Source organism: Salvelinus sp. IW2-2015, linkage group LG20 (assembly GCF_002910315.2).
Source record: "Salvelinus sp. IW2-2015 linkage group LG20, ASM291031v2, whole genome shotgun sequence".
Taxonomy (NCBI): domain Eukaryota; kingdom Metazoa; phylum Chordata; class Actinopteri; order Salmoniformes; family Salmonidae; genus Salvelinus; species Salvelinus sp. IW2-2015.
In genome coordinates this window covers 6,051,366-6,062,368 of record NC_036860.1, presented here as the reverse complement: position 1 = coordinate 6,062,368, position 11,003 = coordinate 6,051,366, and the positions used below count along the sequence as shown (strand labels likewise).

Sequence of the window (11,003 nt, the reverse complement as noted above, 5' to 3'; positions counted from 1 at the left end):
ACAGGCGTCACTATAGTACCTGGTTCGAATCCAGGCTGTATCACATCCGGCCATGATTGGGAGTCCCATAGGGCGGCGCACAATTGGCCCAGCATCGTCCGGGTTTGGCCATCATTGTAAATAAGAATTTATTCTTAACTGACTTGCCTAGTTAAATAAAGGTTCAATTTTAAAAAATTGCCCTGATACTAAATTTAATTAAACAGGATGTTGAACAATCAAAATCATTGTCATTCCAGTTTACCATACCACCTGTTTGATAAAGTAACAAAAAAGTGGTGCATTCTTTACTAAAGAGCACACTGCATTCGCACATACTTTAAAAATGTAATATAAACACAATAGTGGAATGGGATACATATCTCAGCAACATTTACACATCCAGTATTTAGTTTTGGCTCAGTGGGAATTATTATTACTGATTCACAGGCATATGGTCACTGGCAACAAAGTGTTTGTAAATTTACAAAGACCTGGGGATTTCTTGGCACTGAATATGAATGAACAAGGGTAGCTGGAATCAGTAGGAATTCTGCAGTATTTCTCCAGGGATGTTTCAGGTAGACAACATGTGGGAATGCTCTTTGATACAGTATGAATGAGTCAGAGGCCAGTAATCTGTCTTAAAGCTTTTCTACCTCCTCCAATTTGTGATCGATGATCAAGTCATGACCCTGAAATTTGAAGTAGCCCAAGAACTTCTTCTTTTGAAGCATCAGTGGAAACCACAGAATATCGTCAACCCACATTTGACTGAAGGGTATCTTGTCCGAGTCGAACCACTGCGGCCGCATCTCTATAAGAGAAAAGATATAAGTTAGTGAACTTCGTCAGACATCAGTCTAAGAAATTTCCATAAAAAGGCACGTAGTATAGGGTCAGCAGTTTTTTCCAGGAAAACTATGGGGTCTATGATTATAGCCTGTTGGGCTATGAGTTTATCCTGGTCACAAACCAGGCCCTAAATAGAATGCATGAGATTGAGAATAAATACCATCTGACTCTGTTGGCTCCCCGTTGTAGTTGTCAGCTCGGAAAACATGGACATCAAGCAGCTCCGTTTCTCCGATGAATTCAAATTTGATATTTCCAATCTTATCAAGTGCATCCACTGTGAGGCCACTTTCCTCCAGCAGTTCTCTGGAGAAAAAAAACCCAGTTTGTAAGTAGAGAGAAAGTAGCAGGAAAGTGTGTCGCTTTCAGACCAGAGTAGGAAAAACTAGATAGTAGACCTCAGATAACAGGCAATAATCAGACCATGCCTACTGTAACATCACAATATGACATTTATGGGGGTATGTAGTATCAGATGCTGCCCAGTGCTGGAATCTGTTAACATGATTTTACATGCAAATTATTAAACCAAATAGTAGGGAAACCTTTCAAGACATCTACCGAGGACTGCAACCAATCTCACCGCCTGGCAGCCTCTTCAATAGTCTCCCCAGGTTGGACTTTGCCACCAAACCCATTCCACTTCCCTGCTCCGAACCCTCTCTTCTTCATGCCCAGCAGCACCCGTCCAGGCTGCACCACCAGCACCAGGGTCAGCAGCTTGTTGGTCAACATTGTACCTGTAATATACATAATCAGTGTGTAATAATCAGTAGACCACAATCCATGGATGACCTCTCTCTCTTGGTTGCATCGAAGCTACAGTATCTCTAGAGATGATACATTGCAGATTATTGAGAAGCATTCTGTCATGTTATTTTCTGCCAAAACACTATTGTAAGAGTTCTGGTATGCAAGAAGACATCACAGCAGTGCACAGCAGCAAACTTAAACAACTAGCCTTTTATTGCATTCTTCAAGTAGACTAGAAGTAAAACTCCATGCAAGTAACTTGCCTTTTATAGCAACTTTTAGGTTGTCAATCTAGTCCTTTAAATGGTTTTCGTAGATTAGAGTTATCCAGAATAAATAACGAATTTCTCCAATCCCGCGTTGACAGTGGCAAGGCCGACCATGTGATCGTATTCAATGTGTCGGGCACTGACCTGTAGCATTCGACATTGATAAAAAACAATATAGGATAAAGTTGGTCGTTTTAGTTAAAGATCTGTGAAAATGTGTTACCCTCAAATATTGTCGACTGGAAACAGAAGTATAATGCCACATCATATCAAAACAATTCCATAGCTGGTGATATCAGTTGCTGTAGTACTACGGTAACATCTTTAATTACGCAACCTCATACAATTTAACACGTTTGAAAACAAAATAATTGGCACCCGTTATAACTTCTCCAAAATAAATCGATCTGCGCAGATTATGTGCATTATTGACGTTCTCGGACACATGAATTAGCTGCGTTCAATTTACCTCGCGCGACGCGCCGGGTTGGCGGATCACGCATGATTCTAATGTCGCCCTGCAGGACTACCCGGAGAGCTAAATCGCGGAGTCGGCTATCTTTGACTAAATCGAGCGTGTCCAAATCGAGCGTGTCCAACAAACTCATGTGATCAGGAAGTGCAACTACAAAATCGAACCAAATGCTGTTTGCCAGCAGCATTAGCACATCGTTGCCATTACATTTAGCTAAATAATGTGGTACTCAGTGTTACAAAAATCATATCTACATACCTCTGTACATCTCCTAAAAAAGGCTGCGCATAATCTGAAAGGAAAGAGTACTGCTGATCAGCGCTGGATAGTTCGGCAGCTTAATGACCCCTTTGTGAAGGCAGCCCATGTGCACAACTACCGGTGTAGAAGCGCCTTCAAACTGCTGGAGATTGATGACAAATACAAACTTTTAAAACCCGGATTCAACGTAATAGATTGTGGTGCTACACCGGGTGCTTGGAGCCAGATAGCTGTTCACAGGGTCAACTCAACTGGGGCTAGTGAGTACGTCTTGTATTTACCCAACTGGCAGATTAACACATGACATGCTACTTTAATTAACCTACCAGCTAGGCTAAATATATATTTTCCTGCGTCTGACATTGTTTTGACTGACATGTTTATTTGTATTTATTTATCTAACCTTTATTTTATCAGGGAGTCAAACTGAGACCAAGGTCTCTTTTACAGATGAGCCCTCAATTACATAAACCACAGAAAATACGCACAATAGAAATAAAATAAACACAAGCAGAAAGAACAACATGGTCATAAACACCAAACACATTCATCAGTAATACGGTCCTCAATCAGCTTTCTGAATGGACCTAGAGGCACCAGAACATCACATTTAAGAACATTTTGAAGATTGTTCCACAAATAAGGTGCAAGAAGGGTAAATCAGCTTTTAGTTAACTTTTAGTTAATTTCCAGAGTTAACCATCCCTGAGACCGGGTGTGCTAACTCCTATGTCTAAAGTTGAGTCAAGATGTTAGGTACAGTGGGACTTTTTGTAAACGGGCTTTATAAATGAAAACATAGCAATGTGACATCAAAAAGGGACAACCAACTTTCTGGTAGAGAATGCAGTGATGAGTACTAAATTTGTCGCCCGTAATAAAGCATAGTACGCTATGTTAAACGGTATCTAATGGCTTTAATGAAGTGGGAGCTGTGTTCATATAGATGAGGTTGCCATAGTCTAGGAACAATAGGAACGTCAACTTTAGAATCTGCTTTCTACTATTTAGCGAGAGGCAGGACCTATTTCTATAGAAGAAGCCCATTATATTTCTATAGAAGAAGCCCATTATATTTCTATAGAAGAAGCCCATTATATTTCTATCGAAGAAGCCCATTATATTTCTACAGAAGAAGCCATTATATTCTATAGAAGAAGCCCATTTATATTTCTATAGAAGAAGCCCATTATATTTCTACAGAAGAAGCCCATTACATTTCTATAGAAGAAGCCCATTATATTTCTATCGAAGAAGCCATTTTAAGATAATTTTACAGAAGAAGCCCATTATATTTCTATAGAAGAAAGACCATTATATTTCTATAGAAGAAGCCCATTATATTTCTATAGAAGAAGCCCATTATATTTCTATAGAAGAAGCCCATTATATTTCTATAGAAGGAGCTTCTTACTAACTCATCAACATGCTTTTTAAAGACAGTTAAAGACCCTGTAAGCAGCGACACGATCCATATGAACACCATCCAAAATATTAGAATCCTTGATTAATCATCAGTTATTTTTATGCGCTCTAGAGAACAACATGTACTTAGTTTTACCTGCATTCAGTAGGCTACTAATTTCAGGGCAATAAAGCTTTTCTGCAATACAATGAAGGCAGACTGTAGCTCAGAGCCTCATCACCCTTGGGGGCAATAGGATACACAACAGTATCATCGGTGTGCAGGTAAAATATTTTTCGATATTGTTAATGTAAAAAGTACAGGACCCAGAATCAACCCCTATGGTACACCTTTCATAATATCCAGGAAACCTGATTTAACACCATCAGTAGATACACATTAAGTTCTATCTGTCAAGTCATTTTTAAACCAGTTACATTCAGCCTGGTCTAGACCACTTGAGGAAAGCCTCTGAATTAGCAGTGAATTATCAAAAGGTCAATGAAGAGGGCAGCTCAATGTTGCCTTTTATCCATACAGTTAACCACATCATTTATAACTAGAGATGCAGCAGAGATGGTGCTATGACCTGGTCTAAAACCCAACTGATGTACATGTAGAATACATTTCAAAGATAAGAAAATTCTTAGCTGAGAATTAATCAAGGATTCTAATATTTTCTCGAGGCAAGAAAGTTTAGAAATAGGCTGATAATTATTTAGGTCACAAGGGTCAACACCTTGGTGAAGGGGGAGTACATGGGCCGCCTTCCAAACCTTGGGGATTGTACCAGATATAATCGTCAGGTTAAACATATGGGTTAATGATTCAGCTACCAGGGGGGCAGAGAGCTGCAGCAGAAATGGATCATGGATCAAGCATATCAGCCCAATCTTAAGCAAGGCATCTAGCACATCACAGATAGTACATTTATTAAATTAAAACCAAGATTCACTACGGGTGCTTTTGAAAATTCACTCTGGATTGCCAGAGAGAGCTCAGAGTGCGCTCTGGGTGTTCATAAATTCAGAGCATTTTCAGATTGTCCGTTTGTAATATTCCAAGCGTTTCGCTCTCGGAGCATTCAGAGTGCACACCGGACGCTCTTGTTGAGGAGTAGGGTTGATCCGAGCGTTCTGACCTCACAGCGGCAGTCAAGCGCCCAAGCTCATTGGCTAAAGTTAGCTAGCAGGCTAGCTACTTTCAGGCATAAATGAGAGAACACCTCACTCTGACCATTTTTCTCACCCTAGCTGAGCTGGTTAGGCTGTTTTTACGGTATTCAGAGTGTTGGAGACTGTAACTGTGCTGCTGTCATCAATTTTAAATACAACTTTTTGCTGAGGTTACTGACACCGGCCATATTCAACGGGTGTTGAGCAGCAACAGCAACAAATAAGTGTGTATTCTGGTTTATGGGCACATCTACAACCATTAGCTAACATTTATGGGGAATATAAATATTTAAAGATTGGGACACCATGAAAATAGATTTGACATATGGCCACTCCTCCCCCTTTCTGTAATCTGTCACATCTAAATACATTATAATAATTTATTTCAATGTCTTTATCAGATACGGAACCATTTAACCATGTTTCCTAGAGAACCAGAATGTCAGGACATGAGTCCTGTACCCAAATGTCAATTGTGTCCATTTTGTAAATCATACTTTGCACATTTAGGTACATTAGCCCAAGACCCCTACGGGATTTAAAGTCAGAGGGTGTATTCAGCTCAGTCCCATAAGAGCTAACAGGCATAGGGTCATCTGCAGCTATTTGTTGAGTGAGCTGAGACTTTGCCAAGGTCTCTGGCGAATCCACGTGAGAGCAGAGTAGACAGCATTTGACAGACCTCCCTCAAGTCGCTGGATACAGTGGCTAGGGCAGGAACTGGGAGAGCAGTGTTGGCAGAGCTCAGTCCACCCTGATGAAGCTCCCGCCAAAGGAGGTGGCTGCCAATGCTCTATTCTGGGTGTGCACAGGAGTCCTTGGTGTGGCTCTTGTTGCAGGGCTGGAGCTGCTATGGGGGCAGGAGTGTCCCAGGCCTGTCCCGGGGATGGGAGTAGGGAGTGTAACCAAAACTAGCCTGGGAGGGAGGTTGTGGGGGAATTGAGGAGGGTGGTATGGAGGACAGTGTGGCTGATTTTATATGAATGATACATGGTGTGGACTGCATCATGTGGTGCACTACCCTCAACAGTATTTTGCTAGACCCTAGGGTAGTGGTCGGTGCAGTGTAGAGCTGGGCTGAGTTGAGGTGGGCCTGGTCTGGTAGAGCTGTGCTGTGATGGGCCAGGTCTGGTTGAGCTGTATTGTGATGGGTCTGGTTGAGCTGTGCTGAGGCGGGCCTGGTCTGGTACCATGGGAGGGAGATTGTAAGGGGAATTGAAGAGGGTGGTGTGGAGGGCAGTGTGGCCGGCGATGCTCCAAACTCTGCATGGGGCTTCTTTGACTGCGTACGGCTTGGGCATAGCTCAGTGTATCTGTATGCAGTTCCTTGGAGAGAAGTGGTAGAGGGTGGTGTGTGGGGGGGGGGGAGCAGTGTTGCTGGCTGTTCTCCAATCTCTGTGAGGCACCACCAGATGCAGGCATAAAGGAGCGTCTGATTTGTCTCAGGTAGTTGGTGGCTGTTCTGTTGCTCATGTGAGGTGGACTGGCCACCCAGAGCAACATCCTTTAACGTCCTGGCGAAGGTGGGGACTGTCTCTTTGTACAGGTGTACATTGTCATAAAGACAGTCCAGGCTGAGGGTGGGATGGTGGGTCAGGTGTATGTTGGGCCTTAGCACACAGTCCTGAGAGAGGCTGGCATTTACCCTCTGGATGGTGGCAGGGTGGAAATAAATCTCTCCTCTGGAGCAGGGTAGATATTACTATGTTCGCGAAGGGGAAGATGGTGGAGGCCCTTTCTATCACTCCCCTTAGTGATGTGGCCACTCGCTCCTATTGGACACACAAGTCATTGGTCCCTGTGTGAATGATGATATGGCTGGGGGAGACAAGCTGGGCCACAGTCAAGATCTCCAAAGCTCTCTCTGTTGTGGGGCACCATCACTTTGACACATTTTTATTTGGGAAAAGTTTATTCTGTAATATAAACTTTCCATTTGAGTCCATCATTAATATAATGTCTGGTTTTTCGTCAGGTCTATGAAGGATGGCAGGAGTGATTGGAGAATTACAGGCTGTGGTTTGGGATGGAGTGGTCAGTTGGGTCAGTGCATTGGTTGGTTGGTGTGTCCTGATTCAGCTGTTCTCCTGGTTTTTGTAGGACTCTTTGTAGAGTGGATGGTTGCGGCTGAGAAATTCCTGCCTTAGCTCATATAGCTCCTTCTGCAGGTCGTGTATGTGGCCAGTGTTGACTGCGCTGGACAGTTCCTCTCTAAGTCTACACACTTCCATCCTGAGAGCCTGGTTTTCCTCCAACATTATTCAATGCACACTGCGGCTCCCAAACCTCATCCCTATGCTGAAGCACCAGGCTGATCTCCTCCTCTAGAAGATGCTGTGGTACAGCAGGTGTCACGCGTGAGAGGCATGCTCAGGGCTGTGTCTGCTGCAGGCGAGGGAGGAAGAGCGACACTGGGGACTACATACTAGGGCACAGAGGGAGTGGAGGCTGTTGTAGGTAGTGACAGTGGAGAGGTTTTAAGTTCAGCAACAAGATGTTTTATTGGGTCAAAGTAGTGGACAAATTGATCCAAACTGGCCTCCGAACCTTGAACCGTCTCAATGCTGTTATAATAAATATGAATGTTACTTTTGGGGGTGGAATCAATGTACAGTTGCCACATTGTTCTGTTTTTTGACATTTTAAGTTCATTGTTGGTCTTGTGGAGAGCTCTGTGCCAAGCATTATGATCATTTGTAGAACATCAGTGTGCCATCAGTGAAATTAATTGTCAAGGCTTGACAGTGTTATCCAATGTTCTTTTAGCACAAGAAGCTGTGAAAATGAGTTATGACCGCAGTTCTACACGTCATGACCTCTTGCATGTTTTGTTACTTCCAGACGGAGAATTCCCCCGTGGCACTGTGGTTGGAGTTGACCTTCTGCATATAGCACCTCTAGATGGAGCTCACTTCCTGTCCAATCATGACATCACCGACCCAGTCACACATGCCAAGCTGCTTGAACTTCTCCCTGGTGCCCAGGCTCATGTCATCATGAGTGATATGGCACCCAATGCCAGTGGTTTCAAGGAGATGGACCATGAAAAACTCATCACAATGTCGTTGTCATTGATTGACTTGGCTGAGAAGGTGTTGCAGACTGGTGGCTCTCTGATTTGTAAGTATTGGGACGGGGCATTGGCGCACCAGCTTCAGCAGAAGCTGTCAGCTGTGTTCCGTGACGTCAGGACAGTCAAACCAAAAGCCAGCCGAAAGGAGTCGTCAGAGTTGTTTTTCCTTGCCCGGTCGTACAGAAAAAATAAAATAGTCTGACTGTATATTTTCATGCGTGTTGTAAGCTTTGTTCACCTGCAATGAAAGGCTTGAGGTGCTCAAGCACTTGAGTAGCCCCTCTATTTCTCCTTCATGAATGTACTTTCTGTAAAAATCTATAGTGTTCTATGATATCTTTACCCAACTCATTAAAATCGATGGAGATTCTACAGCGATTTACATTATTCAACATCTACAATTCTTGAAATCTTCCCTGAAATATTTTAAACATACTTTGCAAGTACAAGTCACATCCATACCACATCTGTAAAATCCAACAAGAGATTTGGATCGAGCATGCATTATTCATTTCTCAATTGAGCTGAAATATTTAGCCTACCAGAAGATGGCGCCTTTGAGGTATCAATAAGCTGTGCATTCGCAGGCCAATCATTTCTCCGTATGGGCTGTTTTCATCTTTACCTACAGACAAGGTGATATCAACATCTATGGGCCAGAATGTATTGTATGTATCAAGCCCTTATCATCAGAGCCACCATGTTCCTCAAGTAAATTTCTGTGCACGTCAGAACTATAATATTTTTCCTTTGTCAGGCGTGTTTGAAGTATTACAAAGTACATTTGGTATTTGTTTGATAATAAATATTCCAGTTTGCCATTTGTAATGCTTATAATCTGTTTTGCCAGCCACGTAGTAACATGTAATCATTCTCTCATTTAGGGCTTATAAAGGGAAAACGGGCTGGATGAAAGAGCCATGGACAGCATGACTAATGAAATGGCTGATGCCACTGAAGCCGTACATTATAAATAGTGTTGGTCTTCGCTCTCAGAGAGCGGGGATGTGCTCTTCAATACATCGTCAGGCTGGCTTTTGAATGCTCTGCTTGAAATGATGTGATTTAGAATTATTTTTGCCAAGTGGAGATTTCCCTCAGGGGGCGGCAGGTAGCCTAGTGGTTAGAGCGTTGGACTAGTAARCGAAAGGTTGCGAGGTCGAATCCCTGAGRTGACGAGGTAAAAATCTGTCATTCTGCCCCTGWACAAGGCAGTTAACCCACTGTCCCTAGGCTGTCATTGAAAATAAGAATTGTTTCTTAACTGGCTTGCCTAGTTAAATAAAGGTKAAATAAATACACAATATACAGAGCTAAATARCTRGGGATGYAGGCCCACYGTAGTGTTGATTTGGRACTTTTTACTTTGCCTGTTTTTCTCTCTTGTCACTGACTACTTCCTGTAATTATATGCCTCTCAGGGTTTGAAAGTACTCTGCTGATTTTACTAGGAACAAAGAAACAAATGTATCAGAACTGTGCAATGGACTGAGAACACAATTAAATGTGATGGGGACAGGAGAAACYGATACAAATGTCCCTTAAAATAGAGAATATGATGAAAAGAACCTCACCATAAAGATCCACATGGAAGATTTCATATATTTGATACCATACATTGGTGGAGGGGCCCTGTCTCCATGATGCTATTATAAACCTTCATACAATTAGCCAGTGAGCTGTGACTTTCAAGCCATGGATACCTCCCTGTTATCTCCTCAGTTATGTGATCGGCAGCTAGATTGTAAAGGGTTGGTTCATTGTTGGCGTATTGGGTTCCACATGACTTGTGTTACACAGCACATAGAATGAATAGTAATGTGGACATCAGCCTGCACCAAAATATTAGGTACGTGCGTGACAAATCAACCTCGTTTTTAACATTGTCTTCATGGTATCGACCACTGAACTAAACCTTGAACTATGTTTTTCAAATGCCTTGACTTTTCACAAATCACTGATGACCAAAGACACAAATAATGTCCAGTTAAATGCCTTAGAACAGACTGAATGAGCAAGGCATTTCTATTCAACCTCACTGCCATAAATGAGACTAGCACTGACTATACAAGTTCCACCATAGAGTAGTTGGGAGCCAGTCACCTTTACCTTCAAGCATTGTGTGTAGGTAGGAGGYGACATAATAGATTACGTTGTACACTGTGTGAGCTGATATGCTGTCCAGATTTCTTTCCACCTCCGTGGTAACCTCAAGTTCGATTTGTTATTGCTGCTGACACAGAGGTCGTTGTAGTACGATTAACCACAACACGTGCTGGTTTCACCTGCTCCAGCAGGAAAGTGTGCAAGGYACTTCTGAAGTAAACTAGACATGTTTAGAGGCGAAAGGTTAAAGGCCTAACACAATCATAAATAAATACATTGTTTTGGCATTCCATGTTCCAATATTGGTGCATTGCCTTGTTAAGAAGATCCAGATCTTCCTCATAGTCTCCGTGTAGTTTAGGCTAGCTACCTTGTATCTAATCATTTGCTTTTTCATTCTTGTCTTTGAAAAGTTCTCAATTTCCAGCTTCAGGGACATGTTGCGTTTCTGTAGTGTAAATCCACAATACAGATGGTTGTGAAGTGCCTGGAGTTTTACCAGTGCCCTGATATACCGCTTTACCTGCTGCTCATAGCGATGGGTTTAGTATACCAACTATAAGGCATTAATGAGGAATGATTTCAAATTCATAAATAAGGCACAAGGGGGTGTGGTATATGGCCAATATACCATGGCTAAGGGCTGTTCTTG

The 11,003-nt window shown here is 42.5% G+C and overlaps 2 protein-coding genes across 4 annotated transcripts; one reads left to right on the top strand and one right to left on the bottom strand.

Moving 5' to 3' along the window:
• Positions 1-177: 177 nt before the first annotated feature.
• LOC111981419 (nudix (nucleoside diphosphate linked moiety X)-type motif 1) lies at positions 178-2,677 on the bottom strand. Of its 3 annotated transcripts, none has more exons than XM_024012668.2 (4): positions 2,590-2,677; positions 1,418-1,574; positions 995-1,140; positions 178-796 (listed from the first exon to the last, which is right to left on the bottom strand). In XM_024012668.2, the coding sequence occupies exons 1-4, from the start codon at positions 2,597-2,599 to the stop codon at positions 624-626; spliced, it is 486 nt and encodes a 161-aa protein (XP_023868436.1). In that variant the 5' UTR covers positions 2,600-2,677; the 3' UTR covers positions 178-623. The 3 variants fall into 3 exon arrangements, with proteins under 3 accessions (XP_023868436.1, XP_023868438.1, XP_023868437.1); XM_024012670.2 differs by lacking the exon at positions 2,590-2,677 and adding an exon at positions 2,080-2,252; XM_024012669.1 differs by lacking the exon at positions 2,590-2,677 and adding an exon at positions 1,851-2,000.
• mrm2 (mitochondrial rRNA methyltransferase 2) lies at positions 2,459-8,617 on the top strand. Its single transcript, XM_024012667.2, has 2 exons — positions 2,459-2,852; positions 8,014-8,617. Exons 1-2 carry the CDS (start codon positions 2,552-2,554, stop codon positions 8,445-8,447), a joined length of 735 nt encoding a protein of 244 aa, XP_023868435.1. The 5' UTR covers positions 2,459-2,551; the 3' UTR covers positions 8,448-8,617.
• Positions 8,618-11,003: the final 2,386 nt, after the last annotated feature.

Excerpts from the sequence above, each read along its gene's own strand:
- mrm2 (XM_024012667.2), top strand. The coding sequence starts at position 2,552 with ATGTGGTACTCAGTGTTACAAAAATCATATCTACATACCTCTGTACAT. Across the intron at positions 2,853-8,013 it reads GGTCAACTCAACTGGGGCTA|ACGGAGAATTCCCCCGTGGC; the intron begins GTGAGTACGTCT and ends TGTTACTTCCAG.
- LOC111981419 (XM_024012668.2), bottom strand. Across the intron at positions 1,141-1,417 it reads ATTGAAGAGGCTGCCAGGCG|AGAACTGCTGGAGGAAAGTG; the intron begins GTGAGATTGGTT and ends TTTTTTCTCCAG. Across the intron at positions 797-994 it reads GGAGCCAACAGAGTCAGATG|AGATGCGGCCGCAGTGGTTC; the intron begins GTATTTATTCTC and ends TTTCTCTTATAG.